Source organism: Hesperophylax consimilis, chromosome 9 (assembly GCF_061612785.1).
Source record: "Hesperophylax consimilis isolate HC1 chromosome 9, BYU_Hcon_1.0, whole genome shotgun sequence".
NCBI classification, from domain to species: domain Eukaryota; kingdom Metazoa; phylum Arthropoda; class Insecta; order Trichoptera; family Limnephilidae; genus Hesperophylax; species Hesperophylax consimilis.
Genome location: NC_142844.1, coordinates 10,678,365 through 10,694,615, shown reverse-complemented (window position 1 = coordinate 10,694,615; position 16,251 = coordinate 10,678,365). Strand labels below are relative to the sequence as shown.

The window sequence follows — 16,251 nt, the reverse complement described above, 5'->3', positions numbered from 1 at the left end:
TAAGTCCATATGGTGGATGAACCTCAGATAATATATTTAGTTTAGCTCGGAGTCCATACATCACTAGTACACACCCGGTTACGTTTTATAATGCCATCGAAGATGGCTATTATTGCATCTGGCCCTTTAATTATTAGAAGACCAAATTTGTCCCCAAACATCATACGAATTTGGGTTCCTGATATTTAAAGGGTTAAACTGTTGAGACGTTCTGACGATATACCTATCATGAGATTGTAGTAATATGAATATTTGGTCCGAGAACGTTAGACTGGGATTAAAGACGACTTGATCTTTGACGCTATTGACTAGTAAAATGTTAAAAAACTTTGAGTTTCTGGAAGTGGGTATTGGTCATAATTACACATTTTTTTACATTAAATTCAAATTTGTTTTTCGCGGGAGAATGGTAGCAGAAGTCGGGGACGCCCGAGGAAGACATGACAAGATCAAGTGGATCAGATACTTGAGTCTGGCCACATCAAGAGTCAAAATAATATAAGAGTATGTATGAATGTGTAAGAGGAGGAGTGTGTCAAGTCTGAGTGGTATGGCGGTCCGTCATCTCTGCCTACCCCTGCGGAGAAACGGCATAATGGTTAGTTTGTTAGTTCTTATACACCGTCAAGTTCAGATTTCGTTTGTAAGCATTCATGGCTTAAGATTATATCCTTAAGAAACTTCTTAAGGAAATAATTTTTTTTAAATAATTCTTTCTTTTTTTTACTCTTCCACAAATATAAGACATCTTATATTTGCGGATAATTTTTAATTTTAAATAATAATTTTAAATGTAATTTTAAATTTAATTTTAATTTTATGCATTTCTTTATTATGTTTATTTTTTTGCCATTTCATTTGTTGTGTAGGTAAAAAATACTAAATCAACATTTAACTCAATGGAACTTAATTGGTCTAGAACATATGAATGTTTATTATTATAATTTTTTACTGTACGACTGTTTGCTTCCTAAATAAAAAGAAATATTTTTTTTTAAATCTGCCATATATCACTGACATTATTTTTTTACATTAGCCCCAAACAGGACGCCCTGAAGAAACTAAAAATTCTCACAGCCTATGTCATTTTTGGGAATGTTGTGTGGGGGCATTTTTCCAGGAGATACGGACCTATGAATCCATCCCTCCCACTGCGGTGCAGAGCGGTGCAACGTGCGACAGACAACGTGCGGTCGACAGAGTGGTCAAGAGAGAGTCAAAACGTCACTGGAGAGGTCAAAACGTCTTCCTCAACCAGTCTCTCCCGATCCCACACGCCACGCAGTAGGTGGGTAAACGCATCTGCCGCCAAGACGTAGACAAACCCCACCCCATGAACCCGGGCACCCCTTCTAAGCCACAAAACATAGCTAAAGACTTAGGGTGACCTATGACAGAAGTGTTAGTTATCCAAAAAATGGTTAATATGTATTTGTCAATTATTATGCTTGAGGGCTGATCATAGCTGAAACGAACCAAAAAACGGTTCGAATCTCGAAAATTCTAAATGGCATTAACGCCGATTTGACTGGTCAAATACTGTGAGGAAAATTTAAAACAACCCAACTTTACTGCTTGGAATTTCTGACAACATGACGAGACAAAAATTAAATTCTCATCATTGCTCGATGAATTTAAAACATTGGTATCCTCATTCGCCTTTTGTGTGAATACTGTACATGCTATACTCGTAAGTAACATTAAATAATTCTCAATCTTGCTACTTACCACAGTATATATAATTTACTTACATCAACTGAAACTCCGGGAAGATCAAACACTTGAGTCGGCGGGTTGTCTCTGGGGACGTATCTGAAGAACTCATTTCCGTCCTTATACCACTTGAGGGAGTACAGACTCTCGCCATCATCTAACTCGTACCTGCACTCCAGCCGGGCTTGGGTGCTGAAGACAGAGTGAGACGGTATCCTCAGCTCGACCAGGCGTAGACTGCTTACCCTCACTGAAAAATAAAATTAAATTTTTTGTTCAAAGATTCCTTGGGAAGAATGATCATATATTTAGAATCATTTATTAAATATTGCACTTTTTGCAGTTTATTTTCACTTTGATAATAAAATGCTGAGACAAAATATCATGAGTTAGCGTGCCTTGACAATAACTGTTTATAGTTAATTAACGTAGTCGTCAATTATTTTAGATGTACAGAAAAAATACTTAAATCCAATGTTAATTGTATTTATTTTCAAAGTGGACTAAGAATATAGCGTTGAACGCAATGATGGTTCTTTAACCCTAATATTTTATAAATATTTCAAGCCAAATATGATATTGAAAATTATATTTGAAATAATTGACAGGCCTACAATGATAATATTTGGATGATTTGTATAGCGCCGTTTTTGTGCGAAGTCACCTCACGGGTGCTGTCAATGTCATTGTTTTACTTAGGAATTTTCATGGACAATGATGAAATGCGTTCAAAACTTCGAAAAGCTAGATCTATACAATGCAAAATGCAGTGCACCTGAAGCTAATCATGATTTCTTTGAACTGCTATTGTAGTTGGTCGTATCTTAAGGGTTAAAAGGTCTGGAATGCTTTTTATACGAATATAAGCTCGACGTGCGATGCTACAGATATACTTGTGTTATGAAAGCAAAAAAGTTTCCAATATTACAATGAGTTTATTCGCTTTCCAAAAAAATTGACAATTGTTTTACTAAAACGTTAAGTACCAACGAGTTAACATTTCAAATTTGCTTACAAAGAGTCAAAGAATATCATGTAAATTGACCTTTACTTGACAAAACGTTTATTTCTCCAATTCGATTTTCTTATAAAAATAACGTGCCAAACAGATTAAAGAACTTTCAATGCATCGAATTTTATAATCGAGGTTTAAAAAAATGCCACAAAAAACTTACTTTAATGAACGAATGAAAGATAAAGCATGATTATGACGAGGTATAAATGGGTACATCAGCTTTCTTTTAGCGTCTTTTACAATTAACCTTCCTTCAAGTCTTGTACAAAATGTACAATAGTGCAACAAATAAACAGTGTAATTAGTTTACATACACTCTGTTATAATTAGTCTACCCATCATATATTCTACTAGAGATCGTACACTAAACTCTCAAAAGAAGAAATATAACACTAAAGTACTACAAATTGAAACAGTCCACTACACTAACGGTGTACTATAAACATTGTAATGTAGTTGTTTCAGATATAAATGGCATGTCCGATGCAGTTATAAGTATTAATCTTGATTCTAGTTGACATTAACTATCATTAATAAAGGCGTATACCTAGAACTATTTTTACTACGTACAAATTTTATAATTATAACGTGTACCCTGAATGAATGCGAACATGAAATGTGCATGTTAAATCATACAAAACCATAATTCATATCATTTAAATTGATCAAAGCAGTTAAAACATGCACGGAGAGTGATTCATTAAAATATTAAAAGGAATATTACATAGTAATATGATATTCCATACAATTCATTACGTATTTTTTGGTTCATAATTAAATTTGCAATACCATATTTATTACATAATCAATACAAATTATACTTATTATTGAGATACAGTCATCACAGTAATGATCTTTAAGGAAATGTATTATTTGTAATAGCATCCTTCTTTGAGAACTTTCACATTGGTTTGCACATTTAATCTCATTAGGTAAATTATTGCACTCAGACTACATGTTTTCTGATATAACATGAAAAAACTCTGTATAGATTTATGCATTTGACTTCCCCCCCAGAAAGATGAGTATTACTAATTTAGATTCTCTTCAAATTATTGGTAATCCAGTTTTAAACGGGATTTCAGGCCGTTTACTGATAAACTGATAAATATCGGAACACATGTTCATGTACTTGCGTTTATCTTGATAATATATTAAGACGAAATGCGAAAATTTTTGAAAGGCTTTTATGAATATATGTGCCAACAATAGATTGGCATTTTACTAAAAGTTCCCCTATCAATTCATTCGTTAAGGGCCTGCAATCGCGTTTTTAACCGGATTGCGAATAATTTGTGGAGATTCTTAATAAGTTCTCCGTGTATCAGTTAAAAAAATAATGCTTTTGTGTTCTAAAATACATTTTATATTTAAGTTTCAATTTCAGGCTGACCCAAATCGAAAGCCAACCATGCAAGACTTGAATAAAGAAATCGTGAAAGTTAAAACTAAAATCATATCTTTATATTTCAGTGACTTGCAAAACTTAAATCTTTATTTGATACCTGAATAACATCGTCCAATTATTATCCAATCAATAGAAGCCCATCGTACCGAAGGGTTATCCATCATGCTATCAAATCAATTGATATATACAGGGTTTTCCAATAAGAGGTGTTATTTTGATATTCAATCGTAAAAGATCAATGGTTTTGTTGCTTGTGTGGCTCGTAGCGCCATCTTGTTGAAAGTAAACATCTCTCAGTAGCGCAATTCATTCACCGTAACTGTTGCTCCAGCCTGATTTTCGAAAAAGTAAGTTCCAATGACTCCGCCGGACCATAAACCGCACCAAACAGTCACACGTTGAGAATAGAGATTTTCATCAATAACTTTTGGATTTTCCGAGCCCCAGATGCTACAATTTTGCTTGTTGACGATGCCACCGAGGTGGAAATGGGCCTCATCACTCAAGATGATTTGCATTTGATCCACTCAAGTGAATTTTAATAATTTCAATGCGTTGTTGAAGCGTGTATCGTTCCATTTTTATTAATGGCGTAGTTTTTACTTGTCAAATGTCAAAAAATGACATCTTTTAAAAGCAACATCTATCGAAATAGCGGACTATTCAAAATAACACCTCTTATTGGAAAACCCTGTAGTAATTTTTGTATTAAACAACCAATTTATCACTTGCGGAAGGAAACTTTATTATAAGAAGTTATTTTTACATATTTTCTACAACTTTTGTGACCCAGGGCCGGGGACAATGGTGACGCTACCGAAGCAGTAACCCCAGGAGTAATATTATGCAATATTTTTATACATTAAAATTTTATTGTAGGAACTAGTCTAGTACACTAATGTTTAAGTTAATACGTTATCGAGCGTTAATATTTAAAATCGTCACATTGTCAACCTTTATTTAAAAACTTATACAAGGAGAAAAATTAGTATTGCTTATTTATTAAATTATTGGTAATTCCAGTTAAAAACGGGATTGAAGGTCTTACGAATAATGTTTTAGGTTTCTTGATAAACTTGTAGTAAATTACAAATATATTATCACGACGTCGGAAAACGTGTTCGCAAAAATCTTAATACATTCGCATTTCGTCATGTTATATTATAACACTACAAGTTTATCAGGAAAAAAAAAGTCATTCGTATCACCTGCAAACCCGTTTTAACCGGATTATCAATAATTTCGTAATAAATAAGCTATACTGTTTGATCTCCGTGTACAATAAAACCCAATGTATGGGTACCTTAAGTAATTGAACTACAAATTGTCAAATGAATGTAATACGAAAGCAGTGGGGTAGAAAGTTATTATTATTTTATTGGAAGACTTTCTTTTTAAGTGTAGATAAATCCGAAAATAATATGATTTATAAAAAAAAACTTATTGACATAAAACTGAGTAACGGGTTAGCAAAATGAAATTTTAAAAATGAGCCCAAGGGCACGCCCTCAATAGAGATCAGAATTTATTCGCACTAAGTGAATTCGATGGAACTCCCTATCCGAGTTCGCCGTAATAAAGTCCCATCCAATGGGCGCTCTGATCATTGTGAGAGAAAAGGTCCACTGTATTAAAATCGTCACCCCGTGAATGGGACCGTTATTTATAAATGGAGCCCTGCGCGGGCCTGTTTTATTACGCATGAAAATCGAATAAAGACGTTATTATGTTCCTTCGCGCGACCCGCGCACATGCTAACGAAGATAAGTCGCTAACCCTTAGCGGGGCACATGGCCAATTTGAGTTACGGCCGAAAATAAATCGTTCATATTGATTTGATTAATTTTACGATATGGAGCCGTTAAATGCAAAACGGGAGGTCTGTTTTTCTATGGGATCGCTGTGAAACGATTTTACGAGGGATTGCGATTTTTCATATATTTTTTTAAATTAACACAAGAAGCCATGAGGAAAATAATTTCCCTCATAAAATGTTTGGGGATGCTGTGTCTTTGATGCTGGTCTTTTTAAAGAAAAGAAGAAGATGAAGTTTTGGGAAAGAAAAAGATATGAGGGATGGATAGAAATCTAGGGATTAATGTGTCCAGGAGTGACGGACGTATGATTTATCCCTTGCGCTACGGTGCAAGGCAATGGATCAAAAGAGACTAGTTGGAGAGGTCAAAGGGTCTCCACAAACTAACCTCTCCCGATCCGGTACGCCAGGTATCTGGTGAGCAAGCGTATTCTGAACACACCTCACCCGATGAACCCGGGAACCCCTGCTAAATCACCAAACGAATCAAACAACTAGGAGCGACCTATGGCAGTGGTGTTGGATATCTCATAAATGGTTCCCGGGGTGGGGCACTCAAAACCGCCGCCCAGATTAATAAGATGGAATTAACTTTATTATATCATTATGATATTTATTATTTAATAACTGTTCTTCATAAATTGACTTCTAATTGGTTTCATTAATTAGGTAGAAAGGAGAGTGAACTTTTACTACACAAAAAATGAAATCAAAAACAAACCAAAAACAACAACAAAAACTCCAACAAAAAATAAACCATCTAAAAGATACCTTTATGTTCTAATCTTTATCATTATGTGAATATATGTACCTACCTAGTACTTTTAAATTAGAATGCTACACAAGCAGCAGTTAATCTTATGATTAATTGGATATTTTATTTTATTCTATTTCTTCTCTTTGTTATTTATATTTATACAAAATATGTTAGTAGGCTTAGGCACCAGTTAAAAGTACATATACCTATTATTTCATAATTATTTTAATACTATACTTATCAAACAACTTATCAAAATGTTAATACTCATCCTAATTTGACTGTCCTAAAACGGGAATCCTCCTAGCTGGGCAGTCAAAACATTTCTTAAATAATGTATATAAATGTATAATCTTTTACTAAATAAATAAATAAAAAATAAAATTATCTGGTGCCAAAAATAACATTGCCTGGTGTTTTCAATAATCGAAAAGAGTACACAGCTACTAAAGTTCTTTAAGAGGTATAATCTTTCTTTCCTCTAAGTTCCAAACTCCAAAGTTCACCCTACTTACTTAAAAGAAAACACCAATTCATTTCTAGCTCAATTTGCAATTTTTATTTTTACTTTTAATAATATAATCTGAAAGCTTATTTTATTACTTTTCAATAACAGTTTTTAATTTCGGGTACATTTAGAAATATTCCGTTAATTTGGATTTTATTGAGAAGCGGAAATACACACAAATTTTCCGACTGTCTGACAGCATCTTTAAGAAGTATAACAGTCAATATGCCAGAGACCTAAAGTGTTAGAATCATTATGCGACTGCGTTGTTACGTGTTTAAAAATATCAAAATGCTGACAGTGTAAGCAAGTCCATTTATTTGACTTTTGTACTATAATCATTAGGTAACAGATTTATGGTGATGGTCATTATAAGTGAAAAAGTCGAAATTATTCATAAGGGTGAGTAGTAAAAACATTTATTAATTTGCACCCTCATTCGTGCGAGTTAGTTAACTAAAAGTTTTAATTCACTGTGACACCGCGCCACCTGCCAACAGTCTGACGGGCCCTCAGCATTTAGCGTGGCGGCAATTAGTCTCAATTATATCAAATAAGCAGACTAATTAGCACGAGTAAGTACAAACGAAGAAACCGGCGCGCGGTACGAGGAGCGGGCGCGGCTTCGTTCCATGCGGGCCTGGTGGCCTGTTAGCCCGTTAGTCTGTTTGCAAAACACTCACGACATTCGGAATACATGAAACGCTGCTATGGGGAAGCTTTTCCAATATTATATGTTTAGGTGTTTGAGATGTGGCCGCTTAAAAGATAAATTTAAGGAATTGTTGGAAGAAGGGTATATAGGAAAACGATTATGATCTAAAACATTGAGCAAATCCCGTTTTTAGTCTAGAAACAAACACAAATTCAGACGATGGATATGGATGCCTTTATTGTGCCTTATGTTGTTAAAGACTCCAATAAGTAAATAACACATTTTTTAAATAAATGGTTCATCAAATTCTGATTCTACAACATCCAATGCCATGAAAGATACCGTGAATTTTAACTGATTAAGATCCAATCTCTACTGCAAGAAATTCATGTAGTCACAAATATTTATGAAGTTAAGGCGCAATGAAACGAGGTTGGATTAAAACGTCAGTCACTCCTGGACACACTGGCCCCCAGATTACTACTCAACCCTCACCCGCCATTTTTATTCTGATAACCTCCTCTCCTTTCTTTCCTCAAAAGAACCTTCACACAGCATCCCAAAGATGACATAGGCCATGAGGGAAATTATTTTTCAGATGATTTCTTGTGTAGAATTAATGTTAAAAAGACGCCATATTATTTTGAAATTCAAGGGAAGCCGGGTGATAAAGCATTTGTAATAAGCACTCGTAAGATAGTAAAAAAAATGGTCCATATTAATTTTATTTCAGAAAACTAAAGGCAAAATGAAAACACATCGCAATGTGGATAGTAGAAAGAAAAAGGTGGAAAAGTACACATACAGTATTGTGATATTTGAATAACTGAACTGAACAGTGAAATAGAGTTTGCAAAGAAAGCCTTTTTCTGACCTGAGTTGGATTATGAAGTGAAATTTGGGAGGATATTATTGAGTCACGATAGATCGTTGTGAAACGACATCAAAAAGGGAAAATGGTCCTAAATGGCCCTATATGCCCTTCCTCCGGCAGTGTCGTCAATTGAACCCTGCTACTTGTCCCGCTTCGCGTCGAGATAATATTGTCTTTTGGCGTAAAAACGACGGCGAAAAACAAAGGAGCTTTTCTGAGAAAGATTTGCTCTAAAGGGGGGAGGCATTAGGACTGGTTATTTATGCAGACTTGTGGATATGAATAAGAAATTGAGGCATTTTGTTTTTTGATTCCCGGGCGTACGAACGTCTTTTTTATTCCCACTGAACAAATCGGCTGGAGTTAATGTACCTGGCAAATATAATGAGAGAGCTTTTATTATATTATTCATTGAGGAAAAATAATGGAAAGTTAAAGAAAAAAGCTGTTATATGTGCAACTTGTAAGTAACTCAGGCCTGTCAGGTTTTAATGGACGGTTATACTCTTTCGGATTTTTATTTCCAAAAAAAATAAACGAATATTTTATTTGTAATTTTGTTTAATTAAGAGGAACGGCTGCGCGGTATCTTTCATACAAAACTTAAATTTATGTTTAGAGCCAAAATACTTACTGCAAAACTGAACAATTATTTTTTCGTATCTTTGACGATGAAGCAAATGCTAATAAATCTAAGCAAAACATGAAACTGAAACACAGAAAAATAAAAAAAGATAACGGTCTCAAATGGGAATCGAACCCTGGATTTCTGTCTTACCGGGGCAACCTCTTAAACTATTCGACCATTGGCACCGAAATATTATACCTCCTTTTTAGTCGATCTCACAAATCAAATTCGTGCAACTAATTTTTCCACTTATTTTAGATTTATTGATAGGTATTGTCTTTTTTCTATGATGTATTACATTAATGGGTATGACCTTCTAAGTTTTTAAAGAAAAGTTGTTCCAATAAAAATTTTAATTATTTTGTACATAAAAATGACATTATATAACATGTTTTACAATAATTGGGTGTATTATGAAGATCACAGTTACAACCATCGATAAAACTAAAATCACAACGACAAAAACCATCTCAGAAAATCAATAATGCAAATACAAAACTACACGACACAAAACTGTATGGCAACCTTTCCCTTTTATTTGCAAAGTACGCCATGTAACAGAAAAAGATGCACCGAGATGTTTAGTTATTGCATTGTAGGTACAAACTTAACACGGAGTGTCGCGGACTACATTGGACGTCAGATTTCGTTTGACCAATCATGGGTGCTTTTGTATAGTATAGTTTTTAAATAAATTCTTTTAAAGGACGATTTACTAATTCTAAAAATATGGAATTTTGTAAGTATTTTCAGAATGGGTGTTTTTTAGTATACATGATCTTGAACATTTTTTTCAAAAGTAAAAAAAAAATAGTCAACCTCCTTATAACTTCACTAAGATTCCGACTTAGTGACGTTACATCACGAATATAATTCTTATAACATTCTTATCATTCCAATATTGTACCTAGTTAATACTAAAACTGGATCTCATTATTTGCTTTTTTTATTTACTGTAGTGACCTATCGACTACTCCAATTTTTGGTGATTCACGTTCTAACGGACTGGTTCCTATTTGTATAAGACTTGTATTATTCTGAAGAGAACAGTGGATGATCCCCAATAGTAATGATGGGTAGCTTTGTACACGATTTACACGTTTATCGTCACACTTCTGGTGCATGTTACTTATAAGGAAGCCACTCGTAAAAAGACGTGAAACAAACGAAGACCTACCAATTTATATCATGCTGTTTCTTACATGAATGTCTCTTTCATACATTTTAGCCATACGTTCATTACATTTTCACCATGTTCTTAACTTCAATTTACGCGCTCATAAGGTTTCTTTATATTGTACGCAACTCTCATTGTCTTATACTATCAGTAAATGTAAAACTGCTATGTAAAAGTCAAAAGACATTTATAATTATTACTTGACGGTGGGAAAATGGTCGCCGGTTAACGGCCACGTTAATTTTACGATTTTACTTGATGAAGAGTTACTCATCTTTTTACTAAGAGGGAGTAGACTTGCGAACATGTATTAATTAATGTACCTACCCTTGGCGACTTCCGTAGAATAGCGGTCTATGTGTGTGACTCGGAGGTAAGCGTTGTGGGTTGGATCGCCCTCACCGTAAGCGTATATATTAACACGCATTCTTTATTAAGTAGGTAGGTACTTACATGAAAGTTTGATGGACCATATTATGAAAATAGCTTTACAGCTGTGGCGAGGAATAAGATAAATACGTAAATAAATATTTTCCTGGTTTCTTCCTACGTTCTTCCACGATAACGTGTCGATGGTGTTGTTGTGTATATAATTTCGTGGTCGGCGTGATAATCTTCCGTGTATAGATAATAACGAGTATTGGTGCACAATGCACATTCATATTGCTACCTGTATTATATTGGCATTAGCTAAAAGTCACTTACAATAATGCTTATCGCCAACTATTGCGCCTACCGAGATACTGCAGCGCTACGTAAATGTTCATGGAGGGACGAGAGCACTCTTTCTAAACGCTTCTCCGCCACCACATGGGTTGCTTATGGCGCAGACTACGCCAACCAAATAACACTATCATTACTGCAACGGTTGCCTGGATGAAGTCCCCCTCGATGGCCCTCTGGAGAAGGGAGATGTTCAAATATCCTCCATAAACGGCTGCTTTCACACATTTATCACTTCTATTCCGCATTGCCTATTTGTGTATTCTTATTGTTGTCTGTTATTTTAAAAAATGAAATGTTTTGCTTAGCACTACCCCTGGATACATTCTGGAATAAACTCTTATTATTATTATTAGGAACTGTACCGAATTCTACTAGGTGATCACTGGCGGCTGTGTATTACCTGGATGGAGTAATGTCCAAATACCGCTTAACGCGCAGCCGAGTTCAACAGAGGGCGACGGATTTTGAACTAAATTCTATAACATAATATTGGAATTCAAATGTTAGACCTCATCTCGACAGCGGTGGCAGTGGCATGGGGGATTTTTATTGTGTTAGGCGTAATTTTACAGAGTTAAGTAGTTGAACAGTTGATTTTATTCAGTCAGTAAATACACTCTACGAAATCGACGCATCTTTCTTATTTCTCTCGCCTCGGAAAGGCTGAGGCCTACCGACATCATAATTCTTCAGAATAGTTCGGAGCCACGACCATAGTCTGACATCTTCACATATATGCTACTTTAATCTTATGACATCAAATCAAGCAAGTTGCAAACTTGCAGGTTTTAATAAGGTCCACAAAACTTACAAAATCAAATTCTTTGCGGACCCACAAATGACACTTAATTTATTTCATCAAGGTCGATTGTATCGTAAATTTTGTGCTTACAGTGTTTTAGATTGAATTGGGATAAATTAAATACTTGCTATTTAAACAACTTTTCGTTGTGGGGCATAGCGAACAACTGGGTAATGTTAATGCACGCCTATGCTACGTAGGTTTACTGGGTTATCACAGAAAAACAGACTTTCCGAACATTTATTTATAATCAAAATTGCCATACTTAATCGTTAATTTGTAATAATGTAAATCATAGTTGTAAATCAAACCACTAAGCAAAGCACTATGAAATTACGCAAATTCTACGCAGGAGAAGACAAAAAAGAAGAATGGCATAACAAATGGGCCTTGGAGCACACTCCTTGTTTCATTCACATTCTTACGTCGTCTCATAAATATCCTTTTGTTATTTTGACTGTTGATATGGCCCGACACAAGAAAACGATTGACTTAATCATACCATGTTTTGCTCCGGCATCCCTGACTTTAACTATATTGATAACAAAGAAACAAATACACTCAGAATAAGCTCGGTGAAAGTTGTTTGACATGGTTTATTTAGTGATCAGATCTGAATAGCAAGATACTTCTCAACCTTCCTCTTTCCTATCATTTTCCCTCCCAACTTTTTACAACCTCACAATTTGTATCACAAAATCTCATAGTCAAACTGGTAGCAGGTAGTTGGGACTGTGCGGTTAGTAACAAAAAATATTCTGAATCCTCAATATATTCGATATTTTCGAAAAATAATGGGAGAAATTTCATAAAAAGACATCACAAAGGCTAAATCAGATTATTTGTAATAGTTGTACTGTGTCATCCAGAGGTCTAGAATTATTTGTCCGCCTTTCATTCGCTACCCTTTCAGCGCCGAGATAACATTTAAGCGCGTTATAATGTTCTCGGAGGTTCGATTGTTGTATCGAAAACAGCTTTCGAATAAATTTACCAGCGTACTTGACATTAACTGAATTATCGTTTTGCCAAAATAAACTTTCAGGGACCAAACCTCCAATACAAGGTACATTATTGCTATCTTCTGCAGTACAATTTTGGTAACCGAAAATCTTAAGGACCATTTTTGTATACCAATTTTAAAACAAAACTACATAAATCTGCATTGTTAGTCGATATGAAATAAATGGAATTTATACAGTGAAATCCCGATATTATTTACCCAATCTACCTCTTCCCCACCCTCCTTCCCTCCCCAATACAGCCTTCAACCTCACAACCCCAATTATTTTTCATGAAGCCATTTTGGATACTTTATTAACGGGGTCCCGGTTTCTCATTAGAATATATTTTTAACATCCATCCCGGTTAATCGGGAGTTAACTAAAAAAATTATATTCAAGGTGCTATGATATTGATCCTGGAAACTTATTCGTAAGAAATTTGATTGGAGTGAAGGAAAATTCCAAGAAGGCTCTCGCAACTAATAGGTTTTATTCACGTATCTCCACGTCTTTTGCAAAGTTATTTAAATAGTTTTAAACTGTTTTGATTAGAAATCTTTCAAGTGTACGAATAATTTATGAGGAAGATAGCGTGTTGTGAAGGCACGTACACCCCGTAATATAATATGTTCGAAAAATTTTATTTCTACACAAGTCGAATATTATTTTTAAACAATGTTTAATATGCGGCCGATGTAATACACCATTTTAGGTAAGCTTATGAATTCTTATATTATAAAATGGGGGCCTCAGCACGGGTAAACAACCCAGTGAGGTCAACATTACTGAATTAAAATATGAAATATTGTAAAATAATGTATCAACAATAATAATCGAAAAATATGTGTGGGTACATTTTTTGGGCTCAACCACCAAATTCCAAGGCAAGTTTAGTGCTAACATGACAATACAAATCTATTATACTTTGTTCTATAAATCTGCTAATTTATCTAATGCTATCTTGATTAGCAAATATTTTTGTTTGCTTTTGATAATAATATATTTGTTATAAATAATAATGAATTAAAAGGTATTTCTGTCGTGCTTTTGATAATAATAAATAAAAGTGTTTAAACCGTTCACCTGAATTTTTATTGCGTTACAAAACGATAAGGTTATGAAAAAAAAAAAATTAAAAAATCTGAGATTTATTCAATTTCACCTTACCCTTGAGCTAAAACAATCAGAAGTAATCTGATTTGTTGACACGTGATGTTTCGATGTGACGGCTCTCACGGGAATTATATGAACTTTTTTTCATTAAAAATTGAAATGTTATTTAAAGACGTGTCGACTCCGGTGGTGGTGTGTCAAAAATGGCCCAGTGTTTGCAAAAATAATTATTACTCCATGGGCATATCGATGAAACCATTTTACTTGTCTAATCTTGTATCATATTAATGTTTTACCATTTTGGTAAATAAATTAATATAACTGGTTCAAGTGAGTTATTAGCATATTTGAATTTTGTTGAAAATTCTAATGTGTATACAACTCAATGGCTCAAAGGAACAGACAAGAGATGAAGAAGTAGAATGGACAACCATTCACTCTCTTTTATAGTTATTTCTTCTCCCTCTCTCTTGCTTTATGTTTCATAATCGACTAGTTACATAATCTATTGCAAGGGAGTTAAAAAAACACTTTTATTGAAACTCAAAATATTAATTTCTGAAGACGCATGACAAATAAAAACCTGCCGAAGGTTGCTATAGTACTTCAATCATAAAATAACAATGTATTTCTGTCATTATTTGAAGGTTTCAATATTTAATTATTTAAATAATATGAAGTTCTGGGAGTCTGATATAATCAATTTACGTAATTCTGAAAAACACCAACCTTACAAAATTCTATAAATTCTGTTACACGAAAGGAGGCTTGTTATGCAACAGGTTTCCAAACTTATGACTGACAATAAAACATCACAACCCTTGAAAACGACTTCCGTTACTTTTGAACTGAACCCGCCAAAATGACAAAGTTTTCACCCCTATCTGCGAGACCGATCTCAAACGGCGAACATTGATTTCAACGAGAAACTTTATTCAACGCTAATCATTGTATAAAGCAAAGCGATAATGTTTATTGCGGAAATTATTTAACGCCAAGTTGTCTTACGGTGGAAGGCAGTGTGTATGTTATATAGAGGTAGGATCTAATTATAAATCTTGTACTAATAAGAAAATTTCCTTTTTTTTACATTAACCCCACACCGGAGGCCCTATGACATCTTTGGGGACGCTGTGTGAATTTTTAAAAATTAAATATTTATAAAATCAAAGTTTTAATTTTTAAAATAATTTTATCACCTCTTCCGTAAGTCACCCCAAGTAGTTTTCTTCGGAAAATTAAAACATTAAAGCTACATATTAAAACCACTTTGATTAAATTATTTTTGTTACTCGCTATATATTCGACAAAAATATACTATTTTAAATGTTGGTATGTGGTATTTATTTGTTTCGTCGTACAATCTTGAGAAATGCTTAGAACTGTAAAACTTATGAAAATATAACAATACTTTAAATTCTATGCTTTGTCCAATTTACCATTAATGGAATCATAAAAAAGTAATGGTCGCGTGTTAACTACTTTTTTCTTATTTTTAATTTCATTCATTAAAATGGAATAAATGACACCTTAAAAATTCTTTTAAGCCTCTTAAAGAAATTAATAAATAAACAAGCAATGAAGATTGCCATCTATTTTTGTTCGGAAATCATTTAGACAAAAGTTTTCTTATCTCGATTAAATACTTTTGTTAAACAAAAACTCAATTCGCTTTCTTCAAATTTAAAAATAATACTAAAGTCAATCAAGACTCAGAACTTGAAAATGTTATTTAGCTTTTCAGTCATTGTTTACTTTTAATCTTGTTCTGTATTATGATATATTTAAGCACAATAAACTAAATTTGTTTAGTCTAGAATGTCTAGATCTAGATCCATTGATTGAGTAATAAGTGTTAAGATTTAATGAGTATTTTCACGCTTATGGTTTAATTGCTTTTAAGAGACAGTGTAAGCATTTAAATAGCATATATAATATTTTTTTGATAAACTAATGAGACATGGTTTTTTATGCATAGTACAAAAGATAACGTATTATTTTAAAGCGTCTTTAATAAATTGAAAAAATCTTCTGAGAAAAAGTGCATACCGCCGA

The 16,251-nt window shown here is 33.8% G+C and overlaps 1 protein-coding gene across 2 annotated transcripts in view; it reads right to left on the bottom strand.

Annotated features, from left to right (window-relative positions):
• The window catches only part of LOC149420894 (uncharacterized), a 107,400-nt gene that overhangs the window by 12,860 nt on the left and 78,289 nt on the right, over positions 1 to 16,251 (bottom strand). For both annotated transcript variants that reach the window (XM_089635270.1, XM_089635271.1), the window contains exon 3: positions 1,752 to 1,963. In XM_089635270.1, the coding sequence (XP_089491396.1) occupies positions 1,752 to 1,963 (212 nt within the window). The remainder of the gene's footprint in view (positions 1 to 1,751; positions 1,964 to 16,251) is intronic.